Genomic DNA, 14,695 nt, shown 5'->3' on the forward strand with positions numbered 1-14,695 from the left:
ACACTAATTGTGAGATCTTGAAAGTCACATTGTCTCTGAAACTTCATCTCTGAGAAAGGAAAACAGGTGGTTTTGGCTGGACCAAATGGACCAACGCAAAACCTATTAGCTGTCATAACATGGTTATCAGAGTGCATGCATGTGTTTGGGCAGAGGATGCGGAGACTGCCCTCAGTTGGGCAACCCAGGATGCAGCCTGTGAGCCTCAAAAGATGCTGCTCTTCCAGGCCCTTCCCAACTTTGCAGTGGAATTAATAACTGGAACTTCTTGGCTTTATAAGAATTAGAGAATGGAGTCTGATCTAAAAGTAATGCCAGTTGTCAGGTCTTTGAGCTCCAGTTGAGAAATTAATAGACATGGAGAATGGGATCTACTTGCTTTTACTACCTCATCCTAGCAGACCTCCTAAATTAAGGCCTCAGTCTTTTCATATGGAACAACTCAAAATAACTTCCACAGGCATAGGAGTCACTGATGAAATACAAATTAGAACCCTCTCCCCCAACTCCAAACTACTTATTCAGTACTCTTGCCAATGCACAAATTACTGATTGCCTACTAGAAAATATCTCCATGTAGGTACTTTTTTGAGGATCAGGGAATTTTGAGCCTGCTGGGAAATTATCAGCCCAGAGCAGGAGGCCTGGGTGTTGATTAAACAGCTGCCACTGGTTAGTGTTAGGGACATAAGACTACATCTACAGCAGTGAGGCAACAAACAGCGCATAGAGAATGTAGAATGTGCAGGGAGGCTTTGTTAACTCCACAGGTAGGTAAGCATGGCTCAGTACACAGATGACTTTGGAAGATAAACACATTTGTTTCTGGAGACTTAAAAAATAATGACATTCCATTGTTGCAGGGAGACTGCAATTTATTTACTATTCAGAGGCAAACAAGACAGATTTTTCTTCAACTGTACTAGTGATAAACACTATGGCAAGGTATTACCTTATTACACAGGAGGGCCGGAAGGGCTAGAGATACTTTTTTGATGTGTTAGTATCTTTTATTGTTTCAATGAAATTCCACTTTTCCTTCAACTTATAACGCTTCCTGGACACTCTAAAGCATAATTATTGGATATCTTAAAAACATCAGTTCACTTTGGTAGAGTTGTTTTCATTAAAATCTTTGTCATCTTCCAACTCCCAGAATCCAGATCTGGTCTGCCATCTTCCGATCCTCAAGCCCATAAAACAACCAGAAGTCTTTACAACTCACTGAGTTCATTAGCATTATTTCAACTCACTGACTTCCAGGTGAGAAGAGAGCTTATTTCTTGGCACATGTTCCCTCCATGATGTGTGCCAGGGTCACAGTGTAGCTTGCCTATCCCACATATGTGGGACTTACTGCTTCCTGAGGCATTCATTCCATATCCAGGCACTCGGATGATCCCTAAGTATAATTCCTCAATCTCATCTCTGCCAACTGTGGTAACTAGTGAAAACAATTTCTGATGCTATCTTTGGGTTTGGCTGTAGAATTACAAATACTCCAATTGGCATTGTTTCCAAGTTATACCAAAGGGGCCAAGTGTACATGTTTATTTAAGCAAGAAGTATTCATGCAAAAGTTCATTTGTAAGAGAAGAGATGTTGGCATTACTAAGGGTGATTGACACAAAGGATCTTGTGGTCTGGATGGAAGGTGAGTACAGAGGAACTTCTGACTTGGGGGTGGTTTTGAGGTTATATATAAAGACAACACTTCCTGTGTCAAGCCCTCTTTTCCAATAGTACTCAAGTTTCAGAAGAGATATCTTCATTTAAAACAGAGATGGTGTCTTCTCAGAGTGAAGAATCTGGTGCTTTGTTTTTCATACTGTTGACTCCAGCCAAGCCACCCTAGAAACCTATGTATAAATACATAAAACACTAAATCTTTGAGAGACTTAAGTTACTGCTTAGAATAGTCTTTGGTATCAGAGGTCAGAACTTAGTAGAACTCCAACTCAGAGGCAATTTGCTTCCTGCATTATGATGCAATGAGTAGAGACAGAGGACTCGGTTTCTACTTCTGAGATAATGCCTCCTTTAAATCATTTGTGGTTTTTGTTTTTGTTGGGTCTTTAAAAATCATTTGAATGTATTCTTAAATAATGAAGAGACCAAAAAGGTGTCAAGTAAGTTAATGAAGCCTGACAGGATTGCCTTTCTACCTGGAAAACTCCAACTCAACTGTACTTAGGGTTTTGTTTTGTTTTCTTTGTTTCTTACTTCCTCAAACTCATAACTTGTCATTTTGTTCAAGGGCCACAAATTCTCTCAGAATAGTGTGTCTGGTGCTCCTCAAGCCAAATTCATAAAATTAGCTATTAACTAAAGCAGAGCCATTTTGGTGATCCCCCCATCGTTAGACTGAAGGACAGGGTCACCCAAACCCATTGGTACAGGAACTACACTTTCTTAGCAAAAAAGAGCTGAAAAGCAGGGATGTTGTCAAGCAATGAGAGGAAGATGAGATAAAAGTAGCTTCCTGAGTTAGGCTATGAACACATCTAGCACAAGGGGCATGGAGGAGAAATACTTTAAGGTTTAGGTCAGTGATTTTCAAAGAGTGTGCTACAAGAATTTTTAGAACAGGCAATACATGACTATTTAGTCAGGGGCACTGACCCCTCTTCCTTACATTGTCAAAAAAATGACAACAGCTAACGTGACAATAGCTGTCCAGTGTAAATGCCGTGTCTTGAACCATAAGCCATATAGGTCAATCAGATAGAGTTCCATCCGATTGATCACGTTGCATAATAAGGTTGTGTCTGATTGGTTAATTCTTGGTACCAGAAATTCTTAATATATACAAGTACAGGCATGTGATTTTTTAAAAAGTCACTTTGAAGCAAAAAAAGTAGGTAATTACTATTATTACTTTTGTGTATAAATCAAATTTATACCTTTTTTTGTCCAATTGGCAACAACAAAATATATTTTTGGTGTGCCACAAGATTTTAGTAATTAGTTTATGTGTACCATGAGATGAAAAAGGTTGAAAATCGGTGATTTAGGTCATTAGGATTGTGGATCCAAGGGAATTCATGGAGCCTGGACTAGGGCTGCCTTGCCTATCGGAGGGCTTTAAGACTATAACTCTCTCAATACATAGAAAGATAGATACAGAAATAGATATACACACACATATCCCACCCTGCACGCTGTAAAAGGAAAGGGATACCAACCACGATTTCTCAAAAAGCTATTATCTGAAAACCAAAGTTCCGGGGTATCTGACCTAGAGAAACTATAGATTTAGCCTTTGAGGGCCATTTAAGTCAGAAATGGGTGTTTAAAAACTAGTGGCCACTTCCCATTTTGTAGTCAGTTCAGTATGATCCCAGGGTCCTGCATACGGGACTGCAGGCCCCTAACTAACTGAAATTCCCACTGTACCTGATGCTGCAGGAGAAGGGTGGGCTGAAGTCAGTAATTTTCCCTCACCAAGCCTTACACAGAGGTTGTTAACCAGCAGTAGAATGGCTTCTTAGGTTTCAGTTCCTTGTTATTTCTCCTGCTTAGAAATAGTGACAGACCTTTAGGTGAGGAGTGTGGAGGAAGAAGAATGGGAGAAGTAAGAAGTGAGGAAGGAGAGAGGTCACATTTTCATGACAGGAGAATGTGCCTTAGACAATTAAGTGTTGTCTGCATTTTCAGTTTAGATTCTTGGATAGTTCAGAGTTTCTTATTTTCTCTAGAAGAACAAGGCTTAAGATTATCCAAATCTGAAATCATGGTCCCAGGAAGTCCTCGTACCAAGCCTTAGGACACAGCTTCAGTAAACATTTCTCCTCTTTAAAATTGCTTTGCTGTTTGCGGGCTAGGATGGGGCTTCCAGTCAGAACAGGTCCCCTCAGGGAAAAAAAAATACAATAAAGATTAAATTAAGAAATAATTTAAAAATTAAAAAAAATAGGTGCCCTCTTTCTCAAAGACAAAACTTAAGGGCAAAGCTCTTAGCAGCACATGGAATCAGATGTCCTATTGTATTGTTTAATGGACGAATTCGAAGCAGGATGTGTGGATCAATGTGTACAAGGCTTATTTTACGCTGGTCTTCAGTATTACTCCTCATAAAACCAAATACCCACTCAGTCACTAAGTGACCAGATTCAGGAAGAAGCTTTTTCTGCATCTACATGAATGGCCTTTTGAATAATTGAGCAGAAAAAAAAGCATAGTAATGTGAAATATTCATACATTACTGAGTCAGTTCTAGCCAACTCATTAGAAATTTTTGTTTTGCCTGGCCACGGATGTCTCTCCAAGTTCTGAAGAGGGAGAGGCTAGTAGTAGTGTCCGAAAAGAGGGACGCTAACCAAAAAACACCTAAGGCATGAGGTTTATACTTTTCACCACTTAAAGAAAGCCCACATTGCAGGAGAAAAGCAGCTCTGGTCAGAGCTCTCTGGAGTAATAATCCCCAGAAATGGTAGCAGAGGGAGCAGCCACAGTGCCTGAGAGTCGGGCTCCTTGAACCATGGTCCCACAAACTGTGTTCAAGGACTTCCTGTTCCTAAAATCATCCTTGGGATCTGTCCAGTGAGGCTTGAGGTCCTAGGCTGAAAGCTGCAGATCAGCCCCATTCCCAGCAGAGATTTGCAGAAATGTCTGAAAGGCTGGGCCTTAGTATTTCAGGCAGGCATTCACAATCTCTATCTTGGGTCTCACTGACTCCGTCTCAGCACTGCACTTATGCCTCTGCCACCTCTCTTGCACTCTCACAAGACAGATGCAGCCACACGACTCCCAAGCCCACTTCTACTGCTGCCACCACATGAAGTCAGCAGAGAGCCACAACCGCAGAATGAAATGAGGGAAGTGGGACCGAGACACAAACATCCTGTCCTCACTACATTGAGTGGCTCCAACTTGAAAGTCAGGATCACAGAGCTGCCCAATGACACACATAAATTCATCTTCTCTATAGTCATTGCTATGGAGAGAGCATTTTATCCCAAGTCCATGAGTTCAAATGGTGCTAATCTTTGGCTTATGAGGTTGGTCATAGGAAACAGTGATCAGGAATGCTCAGCTGCTGACCAGGATGAACAGGAATTTATTGAGGAAAGCCTGGACAGGAGTTCTGCTCAGGATAAAGTTAAGTGGCAGCTAGCTGGAAGTTCCATCTCTTTCCACAGACCAGAACAGAAGGGATGAAATCGGTGGCAAAGAGTTCGAGCTGCTTGCTATGTTCAGTCCTCACCACTTTTTCAGGACTCTGCCATGCCCAGCTCTGTTCTTTGCAGAATGGGAGTTGGGGGTTTCTGGCCAGGTTTCACCTTGTATATGATCGCTTCCAGCTGAAGATCTCCTCCAGACTGGCAGAGGGAGAGACCTCCCGCTTCTGCAGGGTTCCCCAGCGACGCCGGCCCCCTAGCAATGAAGCTCGGTGCCTGCTCAGCCCTTTCATCCTTTCTTCTGTTCGGAAAAAGTCAGTCAAGGCCCGGAAGTACTCCAAGATGACCTCGTGGCTCCATGCTGGCAAGGGCTCATGGCGCAGGAAACCGCAGTGGCCTCCATAACGACTGAGCAGGAGGAAGAAATAGGGGTTGTTGTGAAAGAGTTCAGTAGGCACAAAGTGGTCTGGGGGCCCACACACAGGATCATCAGTACTACAGATACACAGCACAGGTACAGCTGCCTCGTCCACATCCCGGAGGGGGTCGTTGTGGTCCCAGTAGGTGTCCCAACTGATGGGGAAATTCTTGGTGTGGCAGAAGAGGGTCTCCTCAAACTCTCGCAGGGAGCGGCTCCTGAACAGTTTGTGAGTGTCCACTGCATCCTCCAGGGCTGTGGCGTACCTGGCAGCAAGAGGTTGAATAGGGGAGGTAGGAAAGACAGGGAAGAATTAGAAAACAAACTGACAGCAGTAGCTACAGACCAGCAGCCCACAGGCCAGATTCTGGCCACAGAGGCTTGCTTTGGCCACATGTTTTTAAAAACTTTCATTTCATTGTCATCATTTAAAATGCAGCTATCTGGCTCCTCTAGGCAAATGGCGACATGGCTGGCATTCCTGAGGGCAACAATCAAAGTATTTCCTCCCTCCTTCCTGTGTCACAGCAGCACTACCTGCCCAATCCTGGGGCAGCAGTTGACTTTGCAGCCACTGAGCTACAGTGGCAGCTCTTCTCCTGACCTCAGCTTCTGACCCTCTTTGGGGAACTTGAAATGAACTGCACCTCCTGAACCCCTCATAGAAGAACTCATTGGCTCAGACTAGCCAAACCAGCAGGTGTCCCCTCCTCCATGATTAACCTTTTACTTTAGGTTGTATTAGTTTGTTTATATTTTAGAGGCCAATATGCTATCCAGATCATGACAAATGAATGCGTGGAGAAGGTATTCCTAGAGAGGGCTGGATCACAGAGGAAGTGACTTTAATTAATTTACTGGGTGAGTTACCAGACAGGAGTCCGAGAGCAACTGTTCTGGGGAAGAGGGATATCTTTGCTGTTACCATTTCCGTGGAGAGAGCCTGGGACCCTGATGAGGAGACCAGGATGGGCAGCACAGACCTTTGGATGGATCAGTCCAGCATTAGCCCACTGAATTTGGATGCGTGTCACCTGAAAACATTCAAAGAGGCTTGCCCTGAGTTTCTAATCCTGAAGTACCATGGGCAGGGCAGTTACTTAAAGGCTCGGGTTTCCCCTCCTCTTTCCTCACCTTGTCCTCCAGGTGGTACCCGGGGTCAGTGCTAGTGGTGGTCATTTGAAATGGAAACAGGCAATGAAGCCATATGAGAGCACCTTGCCCCCGGATTGCTTGGGTGGCCCTGGGCTGCCATTGGCAGAGTGCTGTTGTTGAGCTCAGGAGGCAAAAGTTTGGGGCAAGGAAAGAAAGAGAAATCACAATTGCCACCATTTATGGAGCACCTACACCAAGCCCTCACTTCCATCATTTCATTTCATGCTTATAACTAACTACCTTGGGAGGTAGTTTAACTCTATTACCTGAAGAGAGAAGTGAGGCTCTGAGGAGTTCGCTAACTTGCTGGAAATTCAGGATTTGAACTCAAGTGGCCTGACTCCACTTTGCAGGTCTTCCTGCCACACCACACTGTTGCCATAAAGTCTTTAACCTCTTTCTGGCATCTCCTAGGAAAACAACAGTGCTGTGCTGTGGGAATATTGCTCAGGCCTGTCTCACCTGCCTCCCTGGTGGTAGGATAAATTATTCTCTTTTTAGAGATTTTATTTAAAAATTATATTTAAATATTTTTTCATTAAATATTGAATACATACCTAGGAATATGCAAAACATTTGTCAGGTCTAAAAAGTTTTAATAAATCAAATACAACCAAATTTTTTATTTCTGTCGCCTCCAGGCTCAAAAGGCTATTAGGGAACATTCTGGACACATAATCAGTTGCAATTACTTCCAGAGCCCTCTGTTGATTTGACAAGCTACAGACAAAGTGGTAAATGTCAGGCTCTGCCTCTGCTGTGGGTGGGACAGGTGCTCAGGTTGCTAGGACACGATGGGGCTGAGGTGAGGCCAGGGGGCCCAGGGCAGGAGGCCCTGCTTAGCACAAAGATGCTGACTGAGTCGTCCATGGATTTTAAACCGGCTTCCCTGGTTCTTTCTAGACTAGAGGGTTTGGACAGCTTCAGACAGTGTGTGAGGAGAACTTCGCCCAAATTGCACTAGACCTGTTTGAGTCAATACCAGGCAGAGCTGTGTCTCTGCTAGCCCCAAACCTCAATTTCCCCCTTACCGGTCTGCGGCCTCCGTTACCCACCTGCTGAGTGCGATCTTCTGGTGGAGCAGAAAGCCTCTCTCGTAGGGCCAGGGCAGGCCGGCCTCAAACCACTCGCGGCAACGCAGCACCGGCGAGATGCAGGCGGCTCCCGTCACGTAGCTGGAGGAGCCACACTCTCCCAGGTAGGACAGCAGCAGCCCCGAGCCAGAGCCCTCGCTCACCGCGAACAGCGGGGCCGCGGGGTGTCGGAAGCGGATGTAAGTTACCGCCTCCTTGAGATCGGACGGGTCCCCGAAAGACTGCAGCCGGGGGCTGACCAGCGGGCAGCCGTGGTGGCCGCGGCGGTGGAAGATGACCGGGTAGTAGCCGCGCTCTAGGGCGAGCAGACAGAGGCCGAGCACGTTGCGGGTGAGGCGCCCCCACGCATTGGGGATCACTAGCAGCACCGCCGGAAGGCCCCCAGCGTTGGTGACTCGGCGGCCCCTGGCGCAAGGTCCCACCACCCAGTCCAGGGCCACCAGCCCGTCGTCCGCTAACTGCAGGTACTCCCGGGCCAGCTCAGGCCCCGGCCCCACAGGCAATACGAAGTGGCAGAGGGTCTGCAGGTGGGGCCCAGAGAGCCAGGAGCGCGGGCCGGGCTCCAGAGCTGCTGAGCGTCGCAAGGCGCGCAGCAGGCACTGAGCCAGCGCCGACGGCTTACAGATGAGCCTGCACCCGCCGGGAAGCGGCTCGCGCCCGTTGCCTAATCGATCTGCCGGGCCTCCGCTGTCCGCCTCCTCGTCGTCGTTCCGGCACCGAGCCCCCTGCAGTGTCTTGGCTCCGACGGCGCACCTCGCGAGGCGTCGCAGACGCAGGGCGAGCAGGCCAAGCAGGGTGAGCGCGGCCAGGAGCAGGGCGAGGGCGGCGCCCCACGGCGGCATGGCGAGGCAGGAGAGCCCCCGGCGGGTGGCGGACAGCGGGCGGCAAGCGATGGGGCAGTCCCCTGGGCGAGTTCCCCGCTCTGCCCGCGGCTCCGCCCGACTGCGGGCAGCTGCCCAGGGCCCTCCCGCGCGGGGGGGCGCTCTCCGGATTGGCCGCGGCCCCGCGGAGGCAGCCAGTTCGGGCCTGGCTCCCCTCGCCCGCCCCCCACTCCCGCCCCTGGCCCTTTGTACAGCGATTGCGACAAGCAGGAGCAGAGGGTGAAAGGAACCGAGGCCACAAAGAGGGAGCGAGGACGCGCCGGCGAGCCGGAAGGAGTGGGGAGGGCAGCGAGCCGAGGAGTGGGGTGTTGGCGGCAGAGAATTGGGGAGACTGCGAGACCGAGGCTTGGGGGACGGGGATGAGCAAGAGTTCCGTCCCCTCTTTCTCGGCCCGCGTGGTGTGTAGCTGGGGGTGAGACCCTGCGTCCTCAGGGGCAGCTGTTGAAAAATAGCAAAACGGAGAAGTGGATAAACCACAGCTCCCAGCGCGGGCTCCCGGGCTCTCCGAGCTGCCGGCGAAGCCACCAGCAGCACCTCCCTCTTCGGGCTCGGCCGCGCTCTCTGACCTTGGTGTTTCTCCCGACCCTGTGGGCACCAGCAACTGCGCAATACACCAGCCGGGAGGGGGTCTGGCTCTGGGCCTGCGAGGACCAGGGCAGGCGGGTTTGCGGCGAGAGGCAAGAGCGCTGGTGGGCTGCGCGTCCCCTTCCCTGAATCAGTGCGCTGTCCCGTCCCCTCCTCCCCGAGAGCCTGGCTTCAGAGAGAAGAAATCTTTAAAATTGCTCCCCAGGAAGGACTTCCCCAGATGAAACAGCCCGACGCCTCCGAGAAAAAGCTGGGGAAAAAGAGGCACTCAGGTGCTGGGTGAGGGAGATGCCTGTCACCCTGTGATGGGGCTGTGACAGGGGGTAGATTGCAGTCCCTTCATCAGGTCAATGGCTAGCAATTACTGGGGGGTCGGGGAAAGGGTTAGGGACCCCTTTGTAAGTCACAAGTATGTGAGGGATGACTGAAATAACACGTTCGTGCTCTATTTGGAAGTTTGGAGCTAGGCATCTCAATCCTCACTCTCCACCCACGTTTCCGTCTTTCCTCAAAAATCCTGAGCCGGGCCCCGGAGAAGGGGACCGGGGTAAGAGCAACAGAGGCGGCGCCCCGCTGCAGGGGAGGTGTGGCCACCGCTCGCTGCTGGGTGCGAGGCCTCCGGCTTCTCCACCTCACGGTAGTGGCCAATGTCTCCCTGTCTCCCTGGGCACACACTGGCCAATGAACGACATCGGAGGCGGAGGTGGGGAACAAAGCAGCACCGGGTCCGGCTCCGGCCTCCCAGAGCTTTTGGATGTGAGGAGGATGGAGGTCCGAGACCATCTCCCGCCGAGACTCCTCCGGGTTCGAGCCCTATTTGCGAGGGCAGGAGTGGGATGGGCTGAAAGTGAAGCTCTAGAGCGGGAAGTTTCCTTCCGCAGCTCGGACTCTTCACTGTGACAGGTCTGAAGCGAGTTTGTCGAAGAGTACACGTCTTCCCGCCTGGGCCATCGGGTCCACAGGGATCTCATTCCCGCCCTTCGCTCGGCTCCCTGACCCCACCCCGGCACTGCAGCAGCGCTCTCCAGGCCGCGGAGACCCGCTGGGACTAATGCCGAGCGGAGGAGGTGGTCCCCGTCCGCCTAGCAGCGCGCCGCGCTTGGGCCGGGCTCCCACACAAAACTTTTCCGGCTTGGGGTTCGGGACGCGTGCGCGCGCTGTCCGCGGCTCTGGGCGGGCATCGGGGCGGGGCGGAGGCGGAGCGAGAGCCGCGCGGAGCTGTGGGGGCGGGGCGGGGCGAGGCGAGGCTGGGGGCTTACGGGTCCGGGGTGTCCCGGCGCGCGGTCTGGTGCGGGGGGTGGAACGGCGCGCGCGAGCCCGGGGTCTACGTGGGCGCGTGGGGCGCGGAGGGGGAGGGGCGGGGCATGCTCCCTCCCTCCCTCGCTTGCTCGGGCGGCGGGCTCGGACCGGGATGGCGCCTCCTCAGCCGTCGCCCCAGCTGTTTCTCCTGGCAGCCCTGGCGGGGCTCCTGAGTCCCACTGAGGTAAGGCGACCCGCTCCTGAGGCGGCTTCGGCCGGGGATCTCAGAGCGCTTTGCCGAAAGTTCGTCCTGAAAGGAGTGGCGCGCGGAGAGCGGACTAGGATCCCTCCCCTGGCGGGCTGGGCCTGCCTGGACTGGGAGAAGGCAGGGCCCTCGCCCAGACCAGCGCCCTAGCTCTTCTGCGCCTTGGACCCACAGGTGATGGCCGAGTCGGCGGAGGAGGCGGGAGCCCGTTGTCCGGAGGGCCTGTGGCCTCTTCCCCAACAGGTAGGAGCCTGGAGGGCGGTGTGAAGGGTAGCCCCGTTCCGCTCTGGCCTCTCTGCACCCTCCGCAGTCACCCTCTGAGGACCTCTGCCGGTCCTCCGTCCCTCAGTCGCCAACGTCTTCAGTCTTCGTCCCAGCCTGGGGGCAGGGGGCCTGCTCTTCCCTCCCCACGACCCACAGAATCTCGCAGCTCCTTTAAGCTCTCCTCTTTCCCCATGCATAGGTGTCACCACGAGTGACCTACACACGGATGAGCCCACGGCAGGTAAGTACCACAGGAGCCACTAGTTGTCTGCACTTGCAGGCTTTCTCTGTCTTTTCTGCTCATCAGCTCCATTCTTTACCCCTTCCCTCAGGAAGAGGCAGTGTTCTTAGTCCCGACGACAGTGAGCCAAAGGCCTGTCCCCTGCAGTGCCGTGTGGGCAGAAGGCTGGCTGCAAGGAACTCTGGGGATAGTAGGGAAAAACAGCTCGCGCCCAACTCTGCTGTGTGACTGTGGGCAGTCTCCTGCCTTCTCTGTGCCCCGGTTTTCTGTAGTGCCCCTACCCATGAGGAGCAAATGAATAGTGTGTGGCAGCACTTTGGAAAGTACAAAGCTGTATAGTGTAAGGAGTGTGCCACAGGTTACTGGATTCCAAACTGTGGGTTCACCTTGCATGGCTGCCTCTCTGTTTTTGCCAGTGTCCAGATGGCTGCCGTGTTCCTTTGGATTTCCTTTTGAAATATCTCAGTTTTTTGATCCTTGTAATAGTTCCAGGCCAAGAGACCTCATTCCACCTACCTGAATGCTTTCCTCAAACAGCCCTTTCATTAAGTTATTCTACTATTAGGAAACCTTTGATGGCTCCTTATTTCCCACCTTATCGTGGCCGTACTCCCTTGCCTGGCTTTTCAGCCCCCACCTAGTTAAATAAGCCTTGTCTGACCTTCTCAAATCTGGTTCCTCTCCAGCCCTGTTGGTCTGCTCATGCACCACACAAGTGAATGCCAGTCTCATTCCTACTGCTGTATCTTTGCTCCTGCGTATTCTCCTCCACACCTGTCCTGTCCTGACCTGAAGCTGAAGCAGGCAGCTCCCTGGCCACCTGCCATCCACACCCATCCATCTTCAAAGCCCAAAGCAGGAGTCAGCTCTCCCATGAGACCTTGCCTGATCACATCAGCCCTTATTCATCACCTTCTCCAAATTTGTGTGATGCTTATAATTTATCTCGTAACTTAACTAATCAATTTGAGTTTTATTAGTTTGTTCTTTCATTTGCATTAGTTCTGTTTCCCTGAGTTTTCTTTACATTCCCTGCAAGCAGAGTCCAGGAGTTCTCTTTTGGCATCTCCTACAGCATCTGGCACAGTGCTGAGCATCAGGTCAGCTTAATCAAAGAATATTAATAATTGAAGTGTTTCCCTCCTGGGATTGTGCACCTGGTTCCTGTGTGCCCTGTATTTGGATGCTTTTGGAGACTATTTAGATGGGATTGATGAAAAGAAGACCTGGTCTTCATATAGGGGATGCTTGCAGTCTAGTCTGGGGACCTGTAGAGCCATCGTTGCAGGGGCATAGCTAAGTGTGGTCCGAGTCTGACAGGGATAACCTGGCACGCTGTCATGGAAGCTGTGAGCTCTGAGGGGTGGTACTTGGTAGAGAAGGGGTGAAAAGAATGCTTGGATGCAAGAGGGAGCACATGTCAGTACCCAGGATCCTTTGTCCTTTCCTGAGCCCAGATGGTGGAAGGGTCATGAAGCCATCCTGGGAGTCCCTTTGACCTGGCCCCCAAGATGGGAGAACTTGGGATTCTCAGGGAAGGACTGGGCCTGGCTTAATGTCTCCATGCCTTTTCTCCAGGGTAAGGATGTCAGCTTCTTCTATCACCCCTGTGCCCACCCCTGGCTGAAGCTCCAGCTTTCCCTCTTGGCCCACATTTATACGGCCCAGCCCTCACTTGCTCCTGACTCTAGCCTCACTCGGGATCGGGTAAGTGGTTGGTGAAAGTTGGTTGTCTGGCACTGGCAAAGGCTGCAGCCCCATGTGCAGGGAAAGGAAAATTCAGGGGCTTCCTCTGGCTCTTTTTCCACCTTCATCTTAGTTCTAACAGTTACCTCTTTTGTTTCATAGCCCCTGGTATTGGAAGCACAGGGGGTGGTACTGGAGATGGCATGGGTGGAACCAGCCTGGGCTGCCTACTGGCTAAAGAGGAGGCGGCGGAAGAAGCAGAGGAAGAAGGTATGGTTCCTCTCTGGCAGCCTTTCAGGGCCCTCTCCCTTGGTGCCAATGCCAGGCAGGAGGAGGCTGTGCCAGAGAGGGTGTGTGTAGGTAAGGGGTGCTGGGCCCAGGCTTAGTTGGTGGTTTGGTCATTGGGTCATATGGGCAGAGAGAGGATGAGCGTTGTCTCTTTTCCCCTTAGGCCCTGGCTTTGGCCTTTTCCCTGAGGACCTGGCGGCCCCCAGGCACAGAGGTGGCATCTAGAGGGCCCAGGCAGCACTCTCCTGGCAGTGCCAAGAAGCGTGAGCTGCGGGCTGCTCTTGGTCACCAGCCCACTCCCTCAGCCCTGAGGCTCCCCTCTGCTTCCCCATGGAGCTTGGAGACCAGGCAACCCATGCTGGGAACCTCGGGTAATGCCCCGTTTGTGCCCACTGCCCCCCTGCTGCCTGGGGGGCCTGGAGGCAATTCCAGTTCCAGGTTAGAGGCTCAGGTGCCCAAAGGGCAAAGCAGCCCAGGTGGCTGTGCCTGTCCAAACCAGGCTTCCCCAGCCCTGCGGGCAGTGGTGCCTCGGCGGACAGCCCGGGGCCCCACCCCACGCACGGAGGAGGCTGCCTGGGCAGCCATGGCCCTGACCTTCCTGTTGGTGCTGCTCACCCTGGCCACACTCTGCACTCGGCTGCACAGAAACTTCCGACGTGGGGAGAGCATCTACTGGGGGCCCATAACGGACAGCCAGGACACAGTGGCTGGTAAGTTCCCTTCCCCACCCAGCTGCCCTGCCCTCCATCGCTTCTCTGCCCTGGATTGTTTCCCACCCTGTCCCTAGCTGTGCTGAAGAGGAGGCTGCTGATGCTCCCGCGTCGGGTCAAGCGCTCCCGCCGGAGACCCCTCCTCCCGCCCACGCCAGACAGCGGCACGGATGGGGACAGCTCCGACTGACCTGCCCCATACCTGCCACTGTGGCATGTTCTGCTCCTCCTACCCGGCGAGGCCGCGACCTCTGCCACGTGGACCGCGCACAGGGCCGCCCCCTGGCGGCCTGATGGGGCAGTCCTGCCTAAGCATTTGCAAAGAGGTTTACCCTTAAAAATGTTTTTTTTGCGGGCAGGGGTGGTTGAGGAGAGAAAAAGGAGCTATGTAGCTTCCCTTGCCAAAACTGTATTTTTAATTAAATTATTTTAGTAGAACCTCGCGTTCAGTTTGTACATCTGCCCTACGGACACACTCCCACCCAGGACACTGCTCTAGGTCACTTAGGTTGTGTGCAAGGCAGGGAGTTCATAAAATCAAGTTGGGCACTACCAACCTGGCCCTAAAGGTAGGGTTTAGGGGCAATGGTGGTGTTACTCTAAGCTCTTTCTCTAAAAAACAGGAGGGTCCCCCTTCCCTCAGTGCCTAGATTTGGAGCAGTTTGTCTTCATTGGCTTCATGCTGCTGACAGATTTTTCATTCTCCCTTTCAGGTTCACCACCTTCCAGTCTCCCCTCAATTCTCTAAG

General features: G+C 52.0%; 2 protein-coding genes across 6 annotated transcripts; one reads left to right on the plus strand and one right to left on the minus strand.

Annotated features, from left to right (window-relative positions):
* Positions 1-892: 892 nt before the first annotated feature.
* On the minus strand, positions 893-8,651 carry ABHD15 (abhydrolase domain containing 15). Its single transcript, XM_054573248.1, has 2 exons — positions 7,749-8,651; positions 893-5,804 (listed from the first exon to the last, which is right to left on the minus strand). The coding sequence occupies exons 1-2, from the start codon at positions 8,627-8,629 to the stop codon at positions 5,279-5,281; spliced, it is 1,407 nt and encodes a 468-aa protein (XP_054429223.1). The 5' UTR covers positions 8,630-8,651; the 3' UTR covers positions 893-5,278.
* A 220-nt stretch (positions 8,652-8,871) lies between these two features.
* TP53I13 (tumor protein p53 inducible protein 13) lies at positions 8,872-14,322 on the plus strand. Of its 5 annotated transcripts, none has more exons than XM_054572968.1 (7): positions 8,872-8,930; positions 10,932-11,000; positions 11,221-11,262; positions 12,841-12,969; positions 13,111-13,218; positions 13,400-13,946; positions 14,024-14,322. In XM_054572968.1, the coding sequence occupies exons 2-7, from the start codon at positions 10,935-10,937 to the stop codon at positions 14,134-14,136; spliced, it is 1,005 nt and encodes a 334-aa protein (XP_054428943.1). In that variant the 5' UTR covers positions 8,872-8,930; positions 10,932-10,934; the 3' UTR covers positions 14,137-14,322. The 5 variants fall into 5 exon arrangements, with proteins under 5 accessions (XP_054428943.1, XP_054428945.1, XP_054428944.1 ...); XM_054572970.1 differs by lacking the exon at positions 8,872-8,930 and adding an exon at positions 10,020-10,156; XM_054572969.1 differs by lacking the exon at positions 8,872-8,930 and adding an exon at positions 10,191-10,320.
* Positions 14,323-14,695: the final 373 nt, after the last annotated feature.

This window comes from Pteronotus mesoamericanus, unplaced genomic scaffold, assembly GCF_021234165.1.
Source record: "Pteronotus mesoamericanus isolate MK-2021 breed Mesoamerican mustached bat unplaced genomic scaffold, CSHL_Meso_final contig_246, whole genome shotgun sequence".
Taxonomy (NCBI): Eukaryota; Metazoa; Chordata; class Mammalia; order Chiroptera; family Mormoopidae; genus Pteronotus; species Pteronotus mesoamericanus.

Bases quoted from the DNA above. Each gene is read 5' to 3' on its own strand.
- ABHD15 (XM_054573248.1), bottom strand. From the start codon at position 8,629: ATGCCGCCGTGGGGCGCCGCCCTCGCCCTGCTCCTGGCCGCGCTCACC. The intron at 5,805-7,748 runs GTGGGTAACGGA...TCTTGCTGCCAG, and splicing joins CAGAAGATCGCACTCAGCAG to GTACGCCACAGCCCTGGAGG.
- TP53I13 (XM_054572967.1), top strand. From the start codon at position 10,665: ATGGCGCCTCCTCAGCCGTCGCCCCAGCTGTTTCTCCTGGCAGCCCTG. The intron at 13,219-13,399 runs GTATGGTTCCTC...TTTTCCCCTTAG, and splicing joins GGAAGAAGCAGAGGAAGAAG to GCCCTGGCTTTGGCCTTTTC. The intron at 13,947-14,023 runs GTAAGTTCCCTT...CCCTGTCCCTAG, and splicing joins CAGCCAGGACACAGTGGCTG to CTGTGCTGAAGAGGAGGCTG.